Source organism: Hyperoodon ampullatus, assembly GCF_949752795.1.
Source record: "Hyperoodon ampullatus genome assembly, chromosome: X".
Lineage (NCBI taxonomy): Eukaryota > Metazoa > Chordata > Mammalia > Artiodactyla > Ziphiidae > Hyperoodon > Hyperoodon ampullatus.
This window is the reverse complement of record NC_136913.1, coordinates 40,765,644-40,792,451: the sequence shown is the minus strand read 5'-3', so window position 1 is coordinate 40,792,451 and position 26,808 is coordinate 40,765,644. Positions and strand designations below refer to the sequence as shown.

At 38.4% G+C, this 26,808-nt stretch overlaps 1 protein-coding gene across 1 annotated transcript in view; it reads left to right on the top strand.

Annotated features, from left to right (window-relative positions):
- Window positions 1-835: 835 nt before the first annotated feature.
- Window positions 836-26,808, top strand: part of EFHC2 (EF-hand domain containing 2) — a gene marked incomplete at both ends in the record, with an annotated part of 179,715 nt that continues 153,742 nt past the window's right edge. The window contains 1 exon segment of the mRNA XM_079727614.1: window positions 836-877. Coding sequence (XP_079583740.1) covers window positions 836-877 — 42 coding nt within the window.

The window sequence follows — 26,808 nt, the reverse complement described above, 5'->3', positions numbered from 1 at the left end:
CAGCGTGTCCAAACAGTAGAGTAGGACTCAGGGAGGGATTAGCTGTAGGCGTGGGGAGAGGAGCTTCTGGCTTGGGCATCTTGGGTGCATGATGGACTGACAGAGGTTGCATTTTGTGCCAACTCACGCGGCCCCTGGCCACCATGATTGCACCAGGAACGAGCATCTTACAAACGTTTAGTTCAAATATAAAAAGATACAGAGGAAGGACTGAGGATGGTGGTTACCGCTGAATGGGTTTTCTCCGGTGCTGGTGATCGCGCGGGTGGGGGTGGGGAGACAGACGGGGGTATGTGTGGCTTTGGATTCATCTGGAACGTTTTAATTACAAAATTAAAGCTGATGTAAATGTAACATTCACTGGTGTTACATTTCTGTGAGCACACGGTGTCATCTTATTTTCTGCACTTTTCTGTGTGTTTGAACTAAATTTAATAACCAAATGGCAAGAAATGTGCAAGCGACAGAGGAGCTTCAGTACATGAAAGGCTTTGAGCCCTATCCAAGGGTTAAACCAGCGAGCCGCGGGGGCGGGGAATGGTGCGCTCTTCAGCCTTTGTGCCTGCACAATGCGTGTGGAGAGAAAAGCCTCTGGAGACCCGTACCCGGCTGAGTGGGTGGGTTGGGCGGGGGGAGGTGCGGGCGGGGAGCGTTTCCCCTAGCCCCGCCCCGGCCCCGCCCCGAGCCCACGGCCTGCCGAAGCCCCTTCTCCTTTCGTGACACCCATTTCGGTCTCTAGGTAACGTGGGGTCGGGGGTCAAACAGCGCGGCCGCAGGGTGGCAGCTGCCTGCCGGCCCCTCTTCTCGGCCCCTTGACCCTCGGACGCTGAGAGCCATGGCGCTGCCGCTGCTGCCGGGCAACAGCTTCAACCGCAACGTGAGTAGTGAGGGCGCCCGAGGTCAGAGGTTCCTGCCGGAGTCTGGGGTCCAGGTGTGGACACTTCCTCGGCCCCTACGGGAGGCCTCCTGACGCTGCTTCGCCTTCTGTGGACTGGGCGCAGCTTGGACCAAAATTTGTAGGCTGGTGGAACCCTTACTCTCTACCTCCCCTTCCCCCTCTCTCCAACTGCATCTGGATACTTTTCCTACGTTAGATACAGAAGTAGAGTCCTTATAGGTGTTAGGACCCTCGAAGGTAGCCGATGGTAGGTTGATGATGATAATCATCGATGAGCGTTGAAGGTGTGCCAGGAGCTGTGCTTTAATCACCTTACACAGCATTAGATGTTCCCAACAGCCCTTTGTATTAGCTACTATTTTTAATTCCCATTTTGCAGTGGAGGAAACTGAGGCACAGAGTGATGAGTCAGTCACTCACTGGCCAGAGCTACACAATCTCAGTGGTGAAGCTGGGTTCCCTCCAGGCAACCAGTCTCCACAGCCCAGGAGCCTAATCACGACCCTAATACCCTTTGTGAAAGAGTTTGCTATTAGAGTGAAGAAACCTGGCACTCTCAAGGCTGGTAGGGGGCAGATAAGGGTTCCACCTGCCTATAAAGTTTGATCCTAAACTTTATAGTGAAGGATCCAAAGTTGGAGGAGTTCTTTCTTCATTTACAATTGGGAATGGTTTATTTCAAAACAAGATGAAAGTACCAAACGACACAACACAACATTAAAAACCCTGAGCGTGCAAGAACTTTTGCCAGTAAATAGCATCTTATTTAAACCACAGCAGAAAAATGATTCAGATTTTTGTTTGCACGGGTCACTACTCTTTACTTGGGTTTTCCAGTTGTGTCTGTAGGAAGTAGGTAAGTAATACACTGATGGAAGGGAACTTGCTGGAGCCACTCAACGTATTTGTGTAAACCTGTGTTAAGTTAGAAAGCAGGCAGCAGATTGAAGCATTCGACTTTATGGATCCTGAACAGTGTCTGCATCCAAGTTGTTGGCCCTAAAGTACCACTTATCTTTATAGCTTCAGGCCACTGCATTCTGACCCCCCACAGGTTAGCTGGCCAGTTCAACTTGTTTCTTGACCACTGGTTTGTGCATTTCTTGGCTGATGCGTAGAGGCTGGCCTTCCAGCCTAACGTTGCCCTTTGGTAAGATTAAGCCAGTCACACAAATTAAGTAAGACCCCTGAAAGGCAGGGCATGAAAAAAGATTCCAGAAGTAAAGAAGCATGCTGTGTAAAAGTAATTGTAATCAAAATTGAACGTAGAGCCCACAGTTTTGGGCCTAGCGACACTTCAGATCCACAGCTCTCACATGCAGTGATTAAGGGTGGGAAGGAAGAACAGTGGTTGAATGAGATATTTTAAAATCTGCAAGGCTGCACTGAGTGTACTTTTGCTTTTTTTAAAGTTTTTTTTAATTGTGAAGTATAACACATATACAGAAAAATGCACAATGGATGATCACAGAATGAACATCAGGATAGAAAATATTACCAGGACTCCCAAAGCATCAACGTTGACTAGGGTTGCCGGATTTACCAAGTAAAAATACATGTCCCAAATATTGCATGGGACCTACATGTATTAAAAGATTCTTTGTTGTTTATCTGAAATTCAAATTTAACTGAGCAGCTTGTATTTTACATGGAAACCCTACCTATGACCCTTTCTGGTCTTTACCCCTTCCCTATTCTCCAAAGGCTACCCCTCTCCTGGCTGCTACCACTATAGTTCAGTTTGGCTTGCTTTTGAAATTTCTATCAATGCAAATGTCCGGTTTTTATTCTTTTGTGACTGGCTTTTTTTTTTTTTTTTAAGCTCAACATTGTTTGTGGGATTTGTTCATGTGGCTGTCTTTAGAGATAGTTTGTATGTTTTCATTGCTCTAGAGTATTCCACTGTATGATTATGACATCATTTATATACACATTTTACTCTTGATAGAGATTTGGTTTGTTTGGGGTTATTAAGAATAGTTTGCTGTGACTATTCCTGTTCATGTCTCTCAGTACAATTGCCAGATCAAATTTTTTAGTAAAGTTCTTTTTTTAATATATTTTTTTAATTTTTAATTTTTCAAATGGCATTCTTATGTTCAGCTTTGGTGGATGCTGTCACAGTGCTTATACCAATTTAAATTCCCACCAGCATTTTATGTTCCTGTTGCTCCATAGCCTTTCTAACACTTGATATTGTTAGTCTCTTAAATTTTAGTTGTTTCGGTCAGTGGGTGTAGTGTGACTCTGTAGTTTTAATCCATGATTCTCTGATTCCTAACAAAATTGAGCACATTTCACACATTTATTGGTCATTTGGATATTCTCTTTTGTGTGGTGTCTATTTGTCGTTTGTCTAATCTCTGTTGGGTTGCCTGCCCTTTTCTTAGTGATTTGTAGGAGTTCTACACAGATTTTGGATATGGCTCCTTTGTCAGATATTTGTGTTGTAAGAATCTTTTAGTCTGTGGTTGGCCTTTTTCCTCTCTTAATGATGTTTTTGATGAAGAATTTTTCCTTTAAATTAGTGCTTTTTGTTTCCTATTTAAGAAATAGTTCCTTACACCAAGTTCATGATGATATTTTCCTGTGTCATCTGGAAATTTCGTTGTCTTTACCTTTCATGTTTAGATCTATAATCTAACTAGAATACATTTTCGTGTGTGTGTATGAAAAGAGGTAGGGGTCAGGTTGTATTTTTCCCCATGTGGATATTCAGTTAACCCAGAACCATTTGTTAAAAAACAAAATTCTGAGTAAATTTTAAAGAGCTTACTGGCTTTATTCAGTGATTAATGAATCAGGCAGATGGAAAGGAGCTCTGAAGAGCTATACAAGGCAAGAGATTTTGTAGGGAAGTTGTACTAGGCAAAAAATCGGATTGGTTATTGTAAGGTTACTTTCCTTATAGGGAATGGCAGGGGTTTATCAGGCAGATTACCTAACTAATGCTGATTAGGAGATTCATGGTTGATTGGTTTAAGATTCTATTTCTGGGAGAGCTGGAACTGTAACTAAGTTAAATTTCAGTTTGGTAACATGGGGCTTAGCATAAGCAACTCCATTTGGGTTCTGTTGTCCTTAATACATTTTTTAGAAATGCCCACCTTTTCTCCACTTCTCTGCAGAGCTACTTTTGTCATAAGTCGAGTATCCAAAATATGTGTGGGTCTGCTTCTAGACTTGTGAGTGTATTTTTAAAAATATTTATTTACTTCATGCCTCAGACCAATAGGCGGGTGTGTGTGTGTGAGAACTAGAGAATGATAGTATACTTATTAGATACCTTGGGCTGTGATTCAACAAATCAGTATTTATATACTGAGTGTCCTAGTATGTGCCCAAAGCAGGTGGCTGCATTAAAAAAATTGTTACACTAGCCTTGGGGCTAAATGTGCTATATGTTGCCAAAAAATTGATATTTTTAAAACCGTGCACTTAGTTAAAAGATTGGATGTTCTCTGGCACGAAATGGTCAGAGAGTCAGTAAAGCCAAATCTGGCCTTTCTATCCCCGCCTCCCTCCTGCCTATTACAGAGCTTTGTCTGCTTAATTAAATTATTGAGAGAAAAACCTTGGCCTCCTGGAGATAGCATAATTACTGGCTGTTTGGGTTTAAAATTATAACACAAGCTAACTAACTTTGTGCTTTTTCTTAGAAATTAAAGAAGGAACTTGCTCCCCCCCTTAATTAGCTGCTGGTAGTCAGTCATGAGCGATAGATTGGTTTCTGTCCACAGCTAGGTGATGTGCAACCTCTCCTATATCTGAAATACAAGAAGTATTGTGCTTTCTAAAATGTAAGCATTTATATCACTGATGATGTTAAAATTATTCTGATGTGAATTAATTGCAAACCTTAGGGAAAGATCACAATTCCAGACCCGAAGTATCTTTTTTCCAAGAATTTACATGCTGGATTTGTATTAAGCTAAGAGAATCTCAGGCATATTGTCAAGAATGATAGGATATTAAAGTTAAAAGGGACACTTCCAGCCAAAGCTGAAAATCCTTTCTACAGCATTTTAGACAGATGGTTGTGTAGCTGATCCTGAATGTCTCTAATGAATAATGAGGAGCACACTTTCTGTTTTTTATGAAGCTACCTCGCCACCATCTTAGGAGGGTTTGTCGTAAATAGTCTATCCTCTAATTTATAGTGAAGCAACTGTTTCCTTAAGAAGAAAAAGAATTTTTTTGAATTCACAACAGTAAAATAAAGCATATTTAGAAACTGTCTCTCTTACAGAAATACCTTGAAATTTATTTTTATCTAGATTAATATAAGCCTATATATTAATGTAGGAAAAATCACTCTTTGGGAAATTTACCAGCAATTTAAATGATAAACAACTGAGAGAGAAAAACTGAGTAATACATAGTACACATATTGATTTCATTGTGTGGTGTTAGCTAAGCCAATTTAAATTTAGCTCAATGACAAATATAATCGTAAAACAATCACTTTATTCACAAGGTAGAGGGTTTTCCAGCCTAAAATTCTGCCTGCAGATTCCTGGCTATGTTCTTAGTGGTCAATTCCATGGCCTTAAAATAACCTGCATCAGGTCCAAAGCCCTTAACCTGAGAGCCCAGGCCATTAGAGTTTGTCACTCATTTTGTGAGATCAATTTAATGAATCATGACCAGGATTTAGGAAAAAGAAAAAGAAAAAAATAAACAGACTAGGGTAGAATAGAATAAAAGAATCAGTGTATTATGCTTGGGAAGAGTAAGTATTGTTTCATGAACTTTTGTTTCTGTCACGTGTGTGCGTGAACTGGGTTGCGCTAAAATCTGTTATTGTGGCAGTCAGCGTTTGAAAAACACTCTCATTTGAGCCATCTCCACCAATTCTTGCCTCTGATTTAAATTCTGATCTTCAACATCCTTCAAGGCCAAATCTAGTCTCTTACCCTTCAGGAAGTCTCAACTGATCCTAGTCAGCCTTTCTCAGTGTTTTTTAGTTTCTGTTTTTTATTAAGGTACAATTCACATAACATAAAATAAACCATTAACCATTTCAAAGTGTACAATTCAGTGGCATTTAGTACATTCACAGTGTTTTGCAACTGTCACCTCTATCTAACTAGTTCCAACATATTTTCATCATTCCACAATCTTTTTACCCCAGAGGAACCTTTGAAATGATTTTCAGGTCTTGGGGAACTCCTGCATAAAGATGATTTCTATAGCCCATGGTACCTTAACATGATCCATGAGTTGTAGATGTAGTGATCCAATAATAATTGTCTTTTTGAGTAATAGTTTTCTGTGGATTTGTTGATTTCAGCAAATTAATTAACCTAGTCTGTGTGGTTTCCTTTTCTCACAAGGGATCTCAACTCTAACACCAGTGGGAGTGTACTAGGGGAAAGGTCAAGGGTTTCTTTCTTGTTGTATTGTAAAATTTCCTACTTGGTTTCTCCTCTTTTCTCCTTATTCAAGTAGGCCTAAAAATCCTCTCAGAGTTTCTACTGTAGAGAGTGCCGTAAGGTATGAAATGTGGCATAATGGTATGAGCAAGAGTAGTTTTCTCCCTTATTTAAAACAAAAAATGACTTTTAGCCAGGTTTTCTTGAGAAACAAACAGGTAGTTAAGCTTAGCTTTCCTTTGTTTCCTTTTCATACATTAAAAAAATTCATAAGGCAGCATCATACATTTCTGTTAAATAACTGTTTTAATCCAAGGTGGGATTTACTTTTTCAAAAAGTAGGTTCAGTTGATTTAATTTAAATTAAGGTTATAAATTCATTTTAATTAATGCTGTTTACAACATGAAAATATAGACAGTGTTAAATAAGCAAAGCTACTAAAATCATATTGACAAAGCAATATGAATAAAAATAGAGCCTAAGACACAATTTTATGTGAGACCTAAAAATTAAGGTTTTTTTTACTGACTGGCATGATCAGGCTCAAATATAGGCAGTTATACAATCATTATAATCTTAATCTCCTTGTAGACCTATATACATAAGAATATGATTTTTAAAAAACTAAAAATAAAGAATAAAAATTAGCTCTTCAGTGTGAAACCGATGCTTGTATTTTGCCACATAGACACGTAATTCTGAGTCAAATTTGAGATAAGCAGTCACAGACTTCATTTTCAACTGACATGAGAAGATTTCTCACCTTTCTCTTGATACTTGTTAAACAAGGAAAGCTTTGCTTATATATGTGAGAAGTTGAAAACTGCAGCAAAATGCTCACTGCTTTCCTATGAATGGCAGGATCCTTGATTTTCATGTAAATTTGGAACTGGCCATAGGTGTATGTTTAATTTTATAAGAAATTGCTGAACAGTCTTACAAAGTGGCTGTACCATTTTGCATTCCCACCAGCAACAAATGAGAGTTCCTGTTCTTCCGGATTCTTGAAAGCATTTGTCATGGGCAGTGTTTTGGATTCTAGACAATCTCATAGGTGTATAGTGGTAACTCATCCTGATTTAAACTTTTATTTCCCTAATGGCTTAGGAATGATGTTGAACATCTTTTCATGTGCTTATTTGCCATCCGTATATCCTCTTTGGTGAAATGTCTGTTTGTGTCTTTTGCCCACCTTTAATTGAGTTGTTTCCTTACTGTTGAGTTTTGAGAGTTCTTTATATATTCCGGATACAAGTCCGTTGTTGGATATGTGGTTTACAAATATTTTCTCCCAGTCTGTGGCTTGAATTTTCATTCTCTTAAAACAAGGCTAGAAAATATGTATACATTTTTAAAGATAAAATACCACATGAATCCACACTGATATTTGAAATGCCAAGTAAGGATTATAGGATTTTTATTTAACTTCTTTGATTCTTTACTTACCTTTTACTTACATTGAAAATCTTGATTCATAAGGACATTAACATAATTACTTGCTTTATTCTACCATAAATAAAAATATATATCCATATAATAGTTTTTGAGTAATAATAACATTGTTATTAACAATTTGAGTTTTGAAAATAGGTTAAGATTTCTTTGTATTTCTTATTGTTTTTAGGATTTATCCCCCTAGGAATGTATGGTCAAATTACTGGGTTTTAATTTCATTTAAGTATGGATAAGTCACCAACTCAATACCCAGTTAGGTTGATTGTTGCATTTTGCTTTTCATTTTTAACTTAAAATTTTTTGTTCTATTATAATGTAAAAGTAAAACATTTCTGTCGTTTCAAAGTCAAATTTACAAAGTGAGGTGCGTTCAGACAAGTCCTAGCTTTTCTCCCTGTCCCTTCAGTCTTGTTCCCTCCCTCACTCCCTCTAGAAGTAACATTAAAAAAAAACTATTTAGCTTGGGTTATCCTTCCTTTTTTGTTTTTGTTTTTTAAAACAGCAAATTCTTAACTATATTTACATGGCCTCTTATTAAATAAATGGTAGCATACTCTATGTATTCTCTTGCACCTTCCATTTTTCGTTTTAACAGGTATATCTTGGAGATTTCTTAATAGTCGTATGCAGAGCTATATCATTCCATTGGAATGTGTATTCCGTTTGTAGCTACATAGTACTCCATTGTGTGGACATACCATACTTTGTTTAACTCATCCCCTCTTGATGTATAGTTGTATTATTTCCAGGCTTTTGCTATTATAAATAATGCTGAAATAAATAGCCAAAGTTGTGCTTCAGAAGAAACCATCAAAAAACTGAAAAGGCAACTAGAGTTATTTTACAGGGAGAAAATAGTTGCAAAGCATATATATGATGAGGGATTTATATCCAGTATATATAAAGAACTCTAAAAACTCAACAATAAAGAGATAAATAATCCAGTTAAAAATGAGCAAAAGATCTGAGTAGACATTACTCCAAAGACACTCAAATATCCAATAAACACATGAAAAGATGCTCAATATCATTAGTCATTAGAGAGATGGAAATTAAAACCACAATGAGATATTACTTCACACTCACTAGAATGACTATAACAAAACAGACAATACCAAGTGTTGGCAAGGATGTGTAGTAATTGAAACCCTCTTATGTTGCTGGTAGGAATGTATAATAGTGCTGCTGCTATGGAAAAGTCTGCAGTTCCATGAAAATTTAAACATAGAGTTACTATATGACACAGCACTCCTAGGTATAGACCCAAGAGAAAAGAAAACATATGTCCACAAAAAATGTGTACATGAATGTTCATAACAGCATTATTTATAATAGCCAAAAAGTAGAAACAACCCAAATATCCATCAGCTGGCGAATGGATAAACAAAATGTGATATATCAATACAATGGAATATTATTTAGCCATAACAAGGAATGAAATATTGATACATACCACAACATAGATGAACCTCAAAAACATTATACCACAAGCGATATGCAAAAGACTACATATTGTATGATCCCATTTATGTGAAATGTACAGAATAGGCAAATCTATAGTGACAGAAAGATTAATCATTGCCTAGACCTGTGTGGGGGAAGGGAGGAAGTGGGGAGCGACTGCTAATGCATATGGGGTTTCTTTTTGGGATGATGAAAGTGTTCTGAAATTAGATTATGGCAAAGATTGTGCAACTTTGTATTTATAGTAAACTCCTTTGTATTGTATATTTTAAATGATTGAACTTTATGATAGACAGTTTCCTTCTACATCTTGACTATTGTAAATAATGCTGCTATGAACATTAGGGTGGATGTATCTTTTTGAATTAGTGTTTTCATTTTCTTTGGCTCTATACTCAGTTAAGGGACTAATATCCAAAATATATAAACAGCTCGTGTAACTCAATATCAAAAAAACAAATAACCCAATTTAAAAATGGGCAGAAGACCTAAATAGACATTTTCCCAAAGAAGACATACAGATGGCCAACAGGCACATGAAAAATATGCTCAACATTGCTGATCATCAGAGAAATGCAAATCAAAACTACAATGAGATATCACCTCACACCTCTTAGAATGCTATCATCAAATAGAACACAAGTAACAAATGTTGGCAAGGATATGGAGAAAAGAGAACCCTTGTACACTGTTTGTGGGAATGTAAGCCACTATGGAAAACATATGGAGGTTCCTCAAAAAAACTAAAATTAGAACTACCATATGATATATAAATTATACCTCGGTGAAACTGTTAAAAAAATAAATAGCCAAAGAAAGGAGTTGGTGGTGGGGAATTGCTGGACAAACAATAGGTGTTTACTGTGCCAGATCACAGGATGGTTTTGATTTAGTTTTCTGTTACTTGTTCCTGGTAACTATTGAAATGTCCTTGAAATCACATGATTTCAGACTGGGCCACTTTGAAGCTGCTATTCATAACTTTGGAAATGACATAAAACTCCATTGCTATTCTTAAATGTTAATTTGCGTTTCAGAAATTAGAGTCACTTTGCCTATTCAGGGATCAAACACCTAACTTTGGTCATTTTTATATTCTGTCCTGAACTTTATAGCTATGTCACTTAGGATACTCAGATTCTTTTTCTCTCTCCATTTTGCCATCTTCAGAATGTTGGCTTTACTTTCTTAGGCTTGTGACCTCATGGTTGCAAGATGGTTGCCTCAGTTCCGGACATCACAACTTCTTACAACAGTGTTCAAGACAAGCAGGAAGGAGGGGTGGGGGAAGGCTCTTATATCAGAAAACAAAATGTTTCCCAGTCCCCCATTAGGTTTCTACCCTACCTCTTATTGGCTAAACTTGAGTCACATGGCTATCCTTTGCTACAAGGGACATTGGGAGCTTGATTTTTCACCATCTATTTTTGGAGCTGGGAAAGAGAAAAGGGAGCAATTAATGGCTGTTGGGAGCCAGGAAACTTTGTTTGCCACACCAGCCACAGACTCAAACCTGTGAGTCTAGATGCTCTCCTCAGCCTTAGCATCCCTTTCTTTAAAATTTTTTTGTGTTTTCTAATTATACAAGTAACACGAGTATATTATCATTGTAAAAATTCAAGCAATACCATTCTTTCTTAACAATCTTCTTTTTCATAATGGAAAACACTCCAGTTAAACCGGTAAGCTCACTGTCTGTCCTTTGAATATATTTTGGACTTTTCCACTCAACTATTGGTTTACTTGCTCCTTTCCCCAACAGCATTCTCATACCTCTTCCTCTTCCCATCCAGATCCTAGTCTTCCCTCGAAACCTGGCTCTAATCCCCCCTCCTCATTAAAACCTTCCCTGATCATCTCAGTAGGAGCCATCTCTCTGGCTCCATAACCCTGAACACTCATATTGTCCAGACCACTCATTTACTGGTTTATTGGCTGTGTTGTGTTTTGCATTCTTTATGTGTGGTTGTAACATTCCTCAGCTGACTGAGAAACTAGGATTGATGCCCTTTGGGTTGCCCTTCCTTACCCAGGGCAGGCCATGAATAGGTGCCTGTCGATTGCTCCTGTCTACCTGTAGCAGCCATGCCTAGAAACTAGCAGGGATAGACACAGTTTAGGAGAATCATCTTTGGAATGCTACTCACTAGTGTTTTCCACTGCCCCTGTGGGAAAAAATATTTATTTTAGCAAGAGTGAATATAAAGGAGGAAGACAGGCATTTGCTTTTGTGACTTCAATCGGCGATAAGCCTCTCAGGATGCTTGGTTTATACAAAGCAGCCAGGACAGCCTGAAGATGTCACCATGCAAGTTGTGACTCAAAGCCTCTCTGTGGCCTGTTGTGCCATGCAGTGGGAAGCTTCTCTTTTCCTTGTTGTCATCCAGTTTGGCTTTTTCTGGAGGCAGCAGATTTTTCTCTGCTCATTCATCAGGCAGGACCCTTTAGCAGACCAGTCTCCCAAGAATAGGATTCCAGATACGCACTAGTGCAAATGTAAAGGGACTTCTTGGGTCATTTCCTGAGTTTATCCTGTTCCTACAGTTGTAGAAAGGGCAGAGCCAGCTTTGTAGGGGGAATTCCGCAAAGCAAAAAGAAGGGAGAGGTAGGCATTTTCACTCCCTCATTAACCAGGCCCCAGGATGCTGGAATTTGACCTGGGAACTCCACTGTGACAAAGTGACAAGCTTGGCCAGTTGAAGGCCAAATTCTTTGCTTTCCTAACTATGTATTTGGCATTCCAAAGAAGAGAATGGTAACAAACTGCTAGAGTTTGGGGGGAGAACAGGTCAGTTCACATGGCTTAATGGTTAATTTAGACCACCTTTTCTTCTTCACTTGTGTTTGGTAATTGAAACAGATGTTTGTTTTGTCATTTATAGGACTATCTTCCATCTCATTTCTGTGAGACTTCAGTCATTCATTGCTCACCTGTATTCATGTTCATACTTAATACCTTATAAAAGGCACCTGAGTAGAACCTCTCCTAGTTACTGAGGAAAGTAAACCCTCTCTTTCCTTTTATTGTTAATTGAAATTTTTATGGAGATACTTGTACATTTACATGCAGCTATAAGAAGTAACACAGAGAGAGATCCTGTGTACCCTTTACCCACTTTCCCACTGGTAACATTGCAAAACTATAGTATAATAGTGCAACCAGGATATTAACATTAATATAATATACCGATCTTATTCAGATTTTCCCAGTTTTACTTGTACTCATTTGCATGTGTGCATTTTGTCTATACAGTTCATCACATGTGTAGGTTACTGTGACCACCATGACAGTGAAGATATGGAACAGTCCCATTATCACAAGGATCCCTCCTGTTGCCCTTTTATAACCACACTTACCTCCTTCCCATCAACCTCTGCACCTCCCCCCACCCCGTCTTGCCATTCCTCACCACATCCTAATTCCTGTTCTCTATATCTAAAATTTTATTACTTTGAAAATATTAGATAAATGGAATCATAAAGTATGTACCTCTTGGGATTTTTTTTTTCACTTGGCATAATTCTCTGGAGATTTATCCAGGTAGTTGTGTTTATCAGTTGTTCATTTTATCGCTGAGTAGTATTCTGTGTATGTACCACAGTTTCTTTAACCATTTACCTATTGAAGGATATCTGGGCTATTTCCAGCTTTTGGTTGTTAAGAATAAAGCTGCTAACAAACATTGATGTACAGGTTTTGGTGTGGACATGTGTTTTCATTTTCTGGGATAAATGCCCAAGAGTGCAATTGCTGGATCTTACGATAATTGCATGTTTAGTTTTATAAAAAAACTACCAAACTGTTTTTGAGAGCAAATGTACCATTTTACAGTCCCAGCAACAGTGTATGAGTGATCTAGTTTCTCTGCATCCTAGTCAGCATTTAGTGTTGTCACTATTTTTCATTTTAGCTGTCTGATAGGTGTGTAATGATATCTTATTGTGGGTTTAGTTGTCACTTCTGTGATGGCTAATGAGTTGAGTATCTTTTCATGTGCTTATTTGCCATCTGTATATCCACCTTGGTGAAATGTCTTTTTATGGCTTTTGCCTGTTTCTAATTGGATTGTTTTTTTAACTGTTGAGTTTTGAGAATTCTTTATACATTCTAGATACTAGCCCTTTGTCTAAGATGTGGTTTGCACATATTTTCTTCCAATCTGTAGCTTGTCATTTTGTCCTGTTAACTGTCTTTTGCAGAACAAAAAAATTTCAAATTTTGATGAGCTCCAACTTATCAATTTTTTTCCTTTTATGGATCATGCTTTGATACTAAGTGTCTGCTCAGCCCTAGATCCTGAAGAATTTTTCCTGTCTTTTTTCCTAAAATTTTTGTAGTTTTACACTTTCTGTTCAAGTCTGTGATCTGTTTTGAGTTAATTTTTGTATAAAGTGTGAGCTTTAGGTCAGGGTTCATTTGATTTTGCCTATGGATGTTCAATTACTCCAGCACCGTTTGTTGAAAAGGGTATCTTTGCTCCACTGAATTGCTTTTACACCTTTGGAAAAAATCATTTGAGCATATTTGTGTGGGTTTCTTTCCGTGTTCTTTATTCTGTTCCATTGGTCTATGTCTATCCCTCTGCCAATGCCACACTGTTTTTATTACTGTAGTAATATAGTAAACCTTAATATCAGGTATAGTGATTTTTCCCACTTTATTTTTCTTTGTCAAGATTCTTCTTTGTCTAGGGCCTGCACCTTTCCATATGAATTTTAGAATAAGTTCATCTAAGTCTACAAATAACTTCGCTGGAATTTTGATAGGAATTGTATTAAACCTTAGATCGATTAGTGGAGCATTGGCATCTTTACTATGTCGAGTCTTCCAATTCATGAACATGATATGTCTCTCCATTTCTTTAGGTCATCTTTGATTTTTTTTCATCAGCATTTTGTAATTTTCAGCTTACAGATCCTGTACATGCTTTGTGTTTTGTTTTCTTTGGAGTGATTGTAAATGACATTATGTTTTAAATTTCAGTTTCCTGTGTTCATTGTTAGTATATAGAAGTGTGATTGATTTTTTATGTTGATCTTGTATCCTGTGGCCCTGATGAACTCAATATTAGTTTTAAGAATTTTGGGGGTAAATTCTGTGGGATTTTTAAAATATAGACAATCTTGTCACCTACAAATAGAGACAGTTATATTTCTTCCATTCCAATCTGTATCCTTTTTACTTGATTTTCTTGCCTTATTGCAGTGAGTAGAACTTCTTGTAATATGTTGAATAAGAGTGATGAAAGCAGATATTTTTGCCTTGTTCCTGATCTTAGGGGAAGTACATTTAGTCTTTTCTATTAAGTATGATGTGAGCTGTAGGTTTCTTGTAGATGCTCATTATCAAGAGATTCCCCTCTGTTCCTAACTTGCTGAGAGTTTTTAAAAAAATCTTGAATGGGTGTTGGATTTTGTCAAATGTGTTTACCTGTATCAATTGATATGGTCATTTGAATTTTCTTCTTTACTTGTTGATATGGTGGATTACATTGATTGCTTTTTGAATGTTGATCCAGCCTTGCATAGTAAATCCCCCTTGGTCATAGTATATAATTCTTTGTACACATAGCTGGACTTAATTTGCTAGTTTTTTGGGGGAGGATTTTTGCATCTACGTTCATGAGAGATACTGGTCTGTAGTTTTCTTTGATTGAACTGTGTTATCTAGTTTTGGTACCAAGATAATACTGACTTAATGAAATGAAGTGGGAAGAGTTCTTTCCTCTTTTATTTTCTGGAAGAGATTGCATAAAATTGGTGTTAATTCTTGTTTAAATATTTGGTGAAATTCTCCAGTAAAGCCAGCTGGGCATAGGAGTTTCTTTTTGGCTTTTAGTTAAAAATCCAGGCTCTTTAAAAGTTATAGGACTATTTAGATTATTTCATCTTGATTGAGTTTTGTTAGTTTGTGGTTTTGAGAAATTTATCAATTTTTTTCTAAGTGTTTGAATTTACATATGTAAAGTTGGTCAAAATATTCCCTCATTATCTTTTTAATGGCTCTAGGATCTGTGAGGATAACCCCTGTTTCATTTCTGGTATTGGTGATTTGTATCTTTTCTCTTTAAAAATTTTTTTCAGTCTTGCTAGAGATTTGTCAATTTTATTGATATATTTTTTGAAGAACAAGCTTTGTATTTGATTGATTTTCTCTGTTGTTTTCATCAATTTCATTGATTTCTGCTCTAATTTTTGTTGTTTCCTTATTTATGCTTGCTTTTAGGGTATTTTACTCATCTTTTTCTAATTTCTTGAAGTAGGAACTTAGGCTGTTGATTTGAGATCTTTCCTCATTTCTAATATAATTATTTAGTGTTATAAATTTCCCTCTCAACACTGCTTTAGCTGCATTCCACTTATTTTGGTATGTTGTATTTTCATTTCTTTCAGTTATATCTATTTTTAAAAGTTCCTTTTGCAATTTCCTCTTTGACCCATAGACTATTTAGAAGTGTGTTGTTTAATTTCCAAGCATTTGGAGATTTTCCTGCTATCTTTCTGTTACTGATTTCTAGTTTCATTCCATTATCAAAAGAATATAATCTATATGATTTTCATTCTTTTAAATTTGTTGACATTTCTTTTATGGACCTGAATATATTCTGTCTTGGTGAATGTTTCATGCACACTTGAAAAGAGTTTGTATTCTGCCATTGTTGGGTGGAGTGTTCTATATATATTAATTAGGTTCTGTTGGTTGCTGAGAGGATTGTAGAAGTCCCCAACTATAATTGTGGCTTTGTCTATTTCTCCTTTTAGCTCTGTTGGTTTTGCTTCATATATTTTGAGGTTCTGTTGTTTTGGTTTTGCTTCATACATTTTGAGGTTCTGTTGTTTTGTGCATACACATTTTTTTAAAATGAATTTATTTATTTATTTATTTTTGGCTGCGTTGGGTCTTCATTGCTGCGTGTGGGCTTTCTCTAGTTGCGGTGAGTGGGGGCTACTCTTCGTTGTGGTGCGGTGGCTTCTCTTGTTGCAGAGCACGGGCTCTAGGCACACGGGCTTCAGTAGTTGTGGCACATGGGCTTAGTTGCTCCACGGTGTGTGGGATCTTCCCGTACCAGGACTTGAACCCATGTCTTCTGCATTGGCAGGTGGGTTCTTAACCAGTGGGCCACCAGGGAAGTCCTGTGCATACACATTTAAGTTTGTTGTGTCTTCCTGGTGGATTGATTCTTTTATCATTATGTAATGTCCCTCTTTTCTCTAGTAATTTTCTTTGCTCTGAAGTCTAGGTTATCAGATACTGATATAGCCATTCTTGCTTTTTTAAAATTAGTGTTTCCCTGGTGTATTTTTTTCCATCCTTTTACTTCCAACTGACCTATATATTGAATTTGAAATGAGTTTCCTGTGTACAGCATGTAGTTTGTCATGCTTTTAAAATCTACTCTGCAAATCTCTATCTTTTGATTAATGTATTTAGATCATTTACATTTAAGGTGATTGATTTGTTAATGCTTATGTTGGATATATTATTATCTGTTTTCTGTTTCTTTGTTTCTCTTTTCTTACCTTCCTATGGGTTACTGGGACTTTTTTTAGGATTCTATTTTGATTTATTTATAGTGTTTTTGAGTATATCTCTTAGTATAATATAATTTTCATAGTGGTTGTTCTGGATATTGCAGTATATATATGTGACTTATATAGACTTTGGTCTATTGCTATCAGTGTTTTACCACTTCAAATGAAGTATGGAAACCTCGCTTTCATTTTGGTACCTTTAATGTTTCCCACTTTTAAATATCATTGTCATGAGTATCAGATTATGTTATAATTTTTGTTTTAATCCTTGATCTTGTGGCATCACGGACTGTTGATGCAGATGTTCAGATTCCAGTCCTAAAACACACCCAGTACAATTACACAGTCACCACCCCCTCCTACCATTGGGCTTCCATCATCCACTTACTTACCTCACAGCTATGGGAAAAGGCTGCCTCTGTCCCTGAAAGTCTTTAGCAATTCATGAAGTATAGTTGGAAGCTGTGCTGCCCTTCTATCTCACCCCTCCACTCTGACCCAAGATTTTTTAATCCATAGGTCTTACCCTGAGTGGCCCATGGTTCCTAAAGCCCACAGATTCTTTGCTGGGGGAGAGGGAGGTCAGATGTGACTGTTGTACTGTGTTGCAGGTGCTTTGTTTCTTGGTGCCACTTCCTTTGACCATCAACTTGCATCAGATGCTAGTATAGCCAGTATGTTACTACAGGAGTGCTGAACTTGGATGTTACAAGGAGCTTACTTCAGCCTACATACTTCCAATGCGCATGCGCGTGCGCATGCGTGCACACTCTCACACACACACACACACACACACACACACACACACACACACTCATGAACCTCCATCCCATGAACAACTCTCTGCTTTTACCTTGACGTAGACTTTCCTCCATAATATTCATAAGGCAGGTATTGGGACAGATCATGAACTTGTGGTTTCCATCTCCAGATGTACTGCTCATGTGTATACAACTCACAGCTGCCTTTAGCTTTTCTATTCTTCTAGTCTTATCAGTAGAATCAGTTGTCCCTCTCCATAAATTCTAGAATTAATCTCAAACATATCCCTTAAGTCAGTGAAGGTAATAAACTTTACTAATATTTGTTGTGCTCAAAGTTTGAGAAGATATTTATTTTTCTCAATGTATAAAGAAAATTACACTTTAGATAGGTCACTTAATAATCTTATTCTGTTTTTTAAAAAAGGCATTAAAGGGCTTCCCTGGTGGCGCAGTGGTTGAGAGTCCGCCTGCTGATGCAGGGGACATGGGTTCGTGCCCCTGTCCGGGAAGATCCCATAAGCCACGGAGCGGGTGGGCCTGTGAGCCATGGCCGCTGAGCCTGTGCGTCCGGAGCCTGTGCTCCGCAACGGGAGAGGCTGCAACAGTGAGAGGCCCGCGTACCGCAAAAAAAAAAAAAAAAAAAAAGGCATTAAAGCACAGCTTTTAAAGACTAAATGCATTAATTTGTAACGCTTTATACTGCAAGTAATGGAATACCTGACCAATAGAGGCTTAAACAAGCAGGGATTTATTTTTTTTAACCAAGCAGGAAGTCTGGAGGTAGGTGGCTGCTGGCATACATTTAAAGGCTCAACTTTGAGCCAGCATCTCTGCAATCCTCCTCACCTTCCTGACATGATCCCAAGGTGGCCGCTGCAGCTCCAGGCATTATGTATACATTTCAAGGCAAGAAAAGGTGAGCTAGGGGCAGCACCACCTGCATTTGTCCCGTGGCTCAGGAGGACAAAAGCCTTTTCTAGAATCCCAGAACAGAATTCTGAAAAGGAGGCTGAGGAAACAAGTGGAGTATTTAGCCTTTTCTAGCTTCTAAATGGAGACCAGCAAGGGAGAAGGAATTTGGAAATGGATGTACTAATCAGCTACAATGAGCCAGTGATGTTAACTGACTTTGGGGGAAGTCTTTAGAATTCTTTTGATTGGTACTTTGAGTTGAATTATTTAGAGGAAAAAAACAGGACAGTGTTTTCTGAGGAAGGGGCTGCACATCCTTCTAGATCTTACCGATTTAATTTTAATTTTGACTCTACTGATTTTTTTTTTTTTTTTTTGCGTTACGCGGGCCTCTCACTGCTGTGGCCTCTTCCGTTGCGGAGCACAGGCTCCGGACATGCAGGCTCAGCGGCCATGGCTCACGGGCCCAGCCGCTCCACGGCATGTGGGATCTTCCCGGACTGGGGCACAAACCCGTGTCCCCTGCATCGGCAGGCGGACTCTCAACCACTGCACCACCAGGGAAGCCCCCTACTCTACTGATTTAAATACATTATTAAGTATATAAAACCAATCTTGTTATATTGACTTGAATGACTAAGATTCATGAGCACATTTTTTCAAGTTAGGTTTGGAAAGAGAGGAAAATTAGCTTAAAAATGTTTGAAGTTTTCTTTGACATGACTTTTTATTTTTATATTTAGGGTTTCTTTTTGAGTGATTTAGCTTTATTAATAAGTAATGATAGCTTTCATGCTCTCATGGTCCTGAGCTCTACCCAAGGCAATTTTGTTGTTATTTTCTCTGGGAGGTTCACGGTATTTGCTGAATGACTTCTTTTTCTCTATAAAAGTACAGAAAAGAAGAAAAGAGAAAATGAATTTCTGAAATAAATATGCTATGAAGGGAGAGAAAAAAACCTATTCATGGAGCAGAAGCAAACTAGTCTCAAACCTGATCAGGCAGGAATATCTAAGAGTGATAGTTTTAGGTAATTCATAATTTCCATAAGCCTCAAAAAAGTAGTTAGAAAAGTAAGTGTTGTTAATATATATTAAAATATTAAATATTAACTGGCTTTCTTCAGGCCCCAAATTTTTAGTAACTTCTGGTGACTGTAAAAGGGTATCTACAGTACTCTCTAATACCTGTTCTGCTTTTAAGGGATTGAGCCCAGGTCCAATTATCTGATCTGTTTCCTCTCTTCCATGTCATGGTGGTCATTCTCATTATTATGTTTGTCAAAAGCAAAAGTAGTAATTCTACCCTGATGACTTAAACAAGAGGAGATCTATTCCTTTTCTCTAAGAGAGCACAGACAATGCAAGGCCTAATGCCTAAGGGCTCAGGCACTGAGTTTTCGTCCTGGATTCACTATACTAGTTGACTGACCTTGGACAAATTACTTAAACTCTGTTCCTGAGTATCCCCATCTATAAAATGGGGATAATGATAAAGCATACTCAGAGATTTGCTCTGAAAATTAAAAGAATTTAGTGCTTCTAAAGTACTTAGCGCACTGCTACACATGTCAGCTTTTATGGCTATGATAATGATATTCACATCTGCAAAGATAGGCTTCTAGCTAATGGTGGCCCTAATGAGCTATCAGGTTCTTACCAAGCACCTTATTCTTCTTGCCTTTGTCATGTGGTTGTCAAGCATCTGGGCTTTGGACGCAGTCTAGATAGAAACAAAGAGACTCTGATGTGCTGAAGCTCTAAAAGAGAGATTATAAATGGATAAACAACTCCTGACACTGATGACTATAACCTGCTTCTCAGTTTGGGTTAGCTTTACGGTTTCTGTAGTCGCCCTGGCAACTTACTGATTATTTATTAATCAATCCGTTCATGTGATAAAATTGCTCTTCCAATCTTTAGCAACAAGGAAGGGATGGTGGTACCAGCTATTAATTTGATGTGAAACATCAAGGAGAGTCTGGATTTGGCTGCTGCCTTTCCAGTAGTGGTGCCGTAAGTGGGATGGGACCCAAGGAGTTGAGATATCAAGGAACACTGGATCTGTGGATAGTATGTTCCTGATTTTATCATGTGCTAAGACATTTGCCTAATTTCTTTGGACTGAGACTGAGCACCATTTCACAGTTACTAGGGCAAAGGGCAGGTTGACATGTGATCCTAAGAGATTATAATGGCAAATCTCAAGTTTGTGTGTGTGTGTGTGTGTATGTGTGTGTGTGTATTGGGAGGGGCAAACATTTGAAACAGGTGCCCTATGGGCTTTTACATCATACCAAACAAATCCTCAAGCAATTAGTTTCTGAGGTATAGAATTTTGAATTGAAATTTCAAGTTAGAAATGGAATTTTGCATGCTATGCTGGTGAGAATAACAATAGAAATTGACATTACTGAACTTTAAAGAAGCATATGTGTATTGTCGATTTGGGGGGTTTGAATGTGTTACACAAACCAAGAGTTTTGGGAAGGATTTAGTAATAGTTCCTTTCATGTTAAAAAATATTTAAGAATTTGGTCTGGCTGATTTGATTTTATTCAGCAAAAGAATTGGAAATATTTAACAAGTCTCCAGCTAATACTCCGCATAGAGAAATTGCTCATCAATTTAGCAGGAACTTGATTGAACTACCTTTTGAATTTTACACATTGTGGTTTCTCTTCCATTTTCATAGCACTGATACATCTTATGTTTAAAGAAAAAGGCCCCATTGTATGGTATACTTAGTCATTGTCACTAGGTGGACAAAAATGTACTGACAAGAGTTCATAGCAGTTGTGTATGTGTATGGTTGGTGGGGAGGAATCCCTTTACTTCTTCCAGTCCCTCCTCTTTCCCTTGCTGCTGTGAGGGTGACCAGGAAAGGGAATGCCAGCCTTGCTGAGGGCTCTTCAGGTTCAGTCCACTGCTTTAGTTTCTTTCAGAAATTTCAGAAGTGAGAAACTCAGCCAGTGCTATTATGGCCATGCTTGGGAGCTGTAGCAATATATAGGCTAAGGAGCCAGGTGAAAGAAGTACTTCATCCTCCTTATTGGCTTTTCTGCTGTCCCCCCTACCCCTTCCAAAGTGGAAGCGAGGCTGGCATGAAACTTGCAAGTCACCTCCCATCATTCTTCCTTTCTTAACACATCCAGTCACAGATGTTGGTTTTTTTACCTGCTGTCTACTGTAGCAGTGCTACTCCAAGTGTGGTGTGTGTTTGTGACATTGGGAGTCTTTAGAAACTTATATAGCAATATGACCTTGCCATGATATCCAAGGGTGTGATTCAGTGGGCTTGTAAGTTTTTATGTCTTTGTTTCAGTTTTTTATAATTAATTTTATTGTATTTTATAAAAGTATCGGTCTGAAATGATTTGGGAAAAGAAACAATCAAACTTGCCCTTCCTCAATAATAGTTTGCATGTCCTTGTCCTATAGGATGTCCCTTCCTTCCCATTCCCATTGTCTTCACCCTTGTGCAGGCCTTTCTCACCTTGTGCCTGCTCAGCTGCACTAGCAGCTTGCCTCGTCTGCCTACTTCTCACCTCTCATTCCAATCCATCATTTTTTTAATGTGAGGTGCGAAGAGGTGAATTAATTATATTCCTCCATTTATGGCCCAATATCATCATTGATCTGTGCAAGGTCTCTCTCTTGTTTTACGTATTTTTGTTCCTCATCATTCCCAACCCCTAGTCTCATTCCCTTTCCACTTTATATAGGCTTCCATACAGATGTCTTTGATGCGCATTCTTGAATCTGCATGTGTTCTTAAAAAATATGTAGCATTATTTTTTGTTTTTAAAAGATGTATAAATGATATTGTATGCTGCAGATACCATTTTTCACCCAACGATATGTTTTAAGGATCTGTTTTGCTATATGTACATCTGGTGCTATATGTCCTCCCCAAATCCATATATAGAAGCCCTAACCCTGCAGCGTGATGGTATTTGGAGATGGGACCTTAGGAGGTCATTAGATTTAGATGAGGTCATGAGGGTGGGGCTCCCATGATGAAATTCATGCCCTTATGAAAAAGACACCAGAGAGCTTGCTCTCTCTCTCACTGCCCTGTGAGGACACAGTGAGAAATTGGCAGTCTGCAAACCAAGAATAGAACCCTCACTGGGCAGCTGAATTGGCCTGGCCAGCACCTTTATCTTGAATTGTGAGAACTGTGAGAAATCAGTTTCTGTTGTTTCAGCCTCCTAGTCTATGATATTTTGTTACGGCAGCCTAAGCTAATACATCTGGTTTATTGCTTCAAAGCAATGAAGTGAAGTGAAGTGAAAATCTACCATAGAGTACTTATCCATTAAACCATATTTTCTTATCCATTTCCTCAACATAAATATCTAGCTTGCCTGCCTCCAACTTTCCCAAAATATTGGGTTGGCCAAAAAGTTCATTTGGGTTTTTCCACAATGTTACAGAAAAACCTGAACGAACTTTTTGGCCAACCCAATACCATTGCACATTCTCATATATGTCCATTTATTGGCTACTGTGAGAATTTCTCTGAGATACATATCCAGGAGTGGGATTCTTGAATCACAGGGAATATACATCCTTAGTTTTGCCAAGTAGTACCACATTGCTTTCCAGAATGGCAGTTAACTCTCCCATCAGCAAAGCATTAGGGTTCCTATTTCCCTCCTCTCCTGTCTAATTCATCCCATTCCTCCAGGCCCCAGGCAGTATCCAACTACCTGCAGGACCTCAACACTACTACTCCAGCCCATCAGTTTATGGCTCTAGGTAGATAAACTTACCAGAGCTTAGGGTCAATGAGCTTAGATTCAGATGCAGGCTCCACTAGTTACCATATAACCGTGGGTGTGCTAGCCTACTTGTCTCTGCCTTGGTTTCCTCATTGGTAAAATGGCAGTGATAATGCATATCAAATAGTTTTGTGATGGTAAAATTAGGTAATGTACATAAAGCCCTTAGTAAAGGGTCTAGGTCATAGTAAGTGGTTGAAAATGGTAGCTGTACTGCTTCCTAGTTGTTTTATATATATCTAAGTCTTGGCTCATCAGCAAGAGAGTGGGTTTCCTCTTCAAGGCAGGGGTGGAGTTTTATGCTTGTTTTAAGTAGCATATCTGGGGACTTCCCTGGTGGCGCAGTGGTTAAGAATCCGCCTGCCAATGCAGGGGACATGGGTTCGAGCCCTGGTCCGGGGAGATCCCACATGCCGTGGAGCAACTAAGCCCGTGCACCACAACTACTGAGCCTGCGCTCTAGAGCCTGTGAGCCACAACTACTGAGCCCACATGCCACAACTACTGAGCCTGCACTCTAGAGCCTGTGCTCCACAACAAGAGAAGCCATCGCCATGAGAAGCCTGTGCACCACAACGAAGAGTAGCCCCCCCCTCGCCGCAACTAGAGAAAGCCCACGTGCGGCAACGAAGACTCAATGCAGCCAAAAACAAAACAAAACTGTATGGAGCTAAAGCATAATTTTAAATAGCATGACTGGCACAAAGCTAGGAATATAGTAAATGCTTAACAAACATTTGTTGGTTTGACCTGAGGTGAGTTTGTGCTTACCTGAAATTACTTGCTTTAAAAGAGGGAACATTGTTGTAAAATTCTATGTTATTCCTCCATTCATTTTAACCAGCCCAACTGTTGCTTTGCTGTGGTGATGTGGGACTGACTTGTGGTAAACTGAGTGTGTGTGTGAGTGTGTGTGTGTGTGTGTCGGGGGGAGTGGGGTGGTGGTCGAGGTTGTGGCAATGGATTCTCTGTGGGACAGAGCCAGGCTGCAGGTCACCGTCCTAACCGCTGCCTCTAGCTTTCCTCCCGCAGCCTTCGAGCTGGGCTGTTCCTCTGCCCAGGGCAGCTGTAGTGGCCCCAGCTCTCCTGGGCAAGGCTGCTCAGGCTCTTCCCCATTCTTCCAGGCTGTCTTCACTATAAGAGGAAAGGAGGTCTTGTCTTTTCCTTTTAATATTGAGTATTTAATTTTTAGTTTTGTTGAGGTGTAATTGACATATAACATTATATGAGTTGCAGGTGTGCAATGTAATGATGCAATAGTTGTATATATTGCAAAATGATCACAGTAAGTCTAGTTAGGTCCACCACCACACATAGTTACAAGTTTTTTTTTTCTGGTGATGAGAACTTTTCAGATTTACTCTGTTAGCCACTTTCAAATATACAGTAATTATTACCTATAGTCACCATGCTGTGCATTACATCCCGAGGACTTACTTATTTTATAACTGGAAGTTGGTACCTTTTGATCCCCTTCACCCAGTTTGCCCACTCCCCACCCTCCACCTCTGGCAACCACCAATCTGTTCTCTGTATCTATGAGCTTGCTTTTTAGAATTTTTTAACTTGATTTTTTTTTAAGATTCCACATATAAGTGAGATCATATGATATTTGTCTTTTTCTGTCTGACTTATTTCACTTAGCATAATGCCCTCAAGGTCCATCCATGTTGTGGCAGGATTTCATTTTTTTATGGCTGAATAATATCCATTGTATATACATATATACACCACATTTTCTTTATTCATTCATCGTCAGTGGCCACTTAGGTTGTTTCTGTGTTTTGGCTATTGTAAATAACGCTGCAGATGGACATGTGGTACACATATCTTTTCAAATTAGTGTTTTCATTTTCTTTGGATAAATACCCAGAAGTGGAATTGCTGAGTCATATGGTAGTTCTATTTTTAATTTTTTAAAGAACTTCCATACACACCAATTTACATTCCCACCAACAGTGCACAAGGATTCCCTTTTCTCCACATCCTTGCCAACACTTGCTATTTCTTATCTTTTTGACAGTAACCATCCCAACAGGTGTGGGGTGATATCTCATTGTGGGTTTGCTTTGCATTTCCCTGATGATTAGTGATGTTGAGCATCTTTTCATGTACCTGTTGGCCATTTGTATGTCTTCTTTGGAAAAATGTGTATTCAGATTCTCTGTCCATTTTTGATCACACTTTTTTTTGCCATTGAGTTGTATGAGTTCTTTATATATTTTGGATATTAACTCATTATCAGATATATTATTTGCAAATATTTTACCTCATTTCATAGGTTGCCTTGAAACAAAGTATTTTCAAACGTCCTTTCAGAATTCCTGCCAATGCATCATGCTTTGCAGGAGGCTATTGCTCTGGCGTATATAAACCTGGCAAAGTGTAAAGTTCAAGCAGCAAATTCAGGATACTGGTTACCGCTGGAGAGGGAGTCAAGGGGCATGAACTCTGAGAGAGGGCTTTATTTGTTTCTTTCTTTCTTTTTTTAATATTTTAATTTCATTGGACTATAGTTGATTTACAATGTTGTGTTAGTTTCAGGTGTACAGCAAAGTGATTCAGATTCTTTTCTCATATAGGTTATCACAGAATATTGAGTAGAGTTCCCTGTGCTATTTATACAGTAGGTCCTTGTTGGTTATCTGTCTTATATATAGTAGTATTTGTATGTTCATCCACAAGTATCATATATCACTCATATGTGGCATGTAGTTTAAAAAAGATACAAATGAACTTATTTACAAAACAGAAACAGACACAGATACCGAAATCAGGAGCTTGGGATAAGAGAGTGCTTTAATTGTATCTGAAATGTTTTATATTTTATACAGGGCTGTGGTGTACATGGATGTTCACGATATGATATGCATATGATACAACAAATATCATATATCATAATAAATATATACAATATTTATTGTATCATATATTATCTTGGATATTATATTAACTTGAATTTGCTGCTTATTTCCATGCTTATATTATCCATAAATAATACTGTATTTTTGAATGTTTTCAGACTTTATGTAAGTGGAATGATCAAATTTTGTGTGCCTTTCTACTACCTTTTTTTTGCTTGACATTTTTTTGAGATTTGTCCATATCGATGCATATAATTTTAGACCTCTGTATTAATATTAATGTTAATTGAGGTATCTTTTTTGCTATTGATGGACATTTAGATTGTTTCCTATTTTTCACTCTTACCAACACTGCTGTAACAAATAATCTGATCTATAGCTCCCCATGCACGGCACAAAAGACATTTAGAGGCTTCCCTGGTGGCGCAGTGGTTGAGAGTCCACCTGCCGATGCAGGGGACACAGGTTCGTGCACCGGTCCAGGAAGATCCCACATGCCGCGGAGCGGCTGGGCCCGTGAGCCATGGCTGCTGAGCCTGCGTGTCTGGAGCCTGTGCTCCGCAATGGGAGAGGCCACAACAGGGAGAGGCCCACGTACCGCAAAAAAAAAAAAAAAGATATTTAGGAGTGGACTTGCTAGGCCTCAGGGCATATACACCTTTCACTTTTCTAGGTATTGCCATGTCTTTCCTCAGAGGGATTTTTCTCTTTTACTTTTCTACTAGCAGTGCCTGCATGTTGGTGTTGGCTCACATT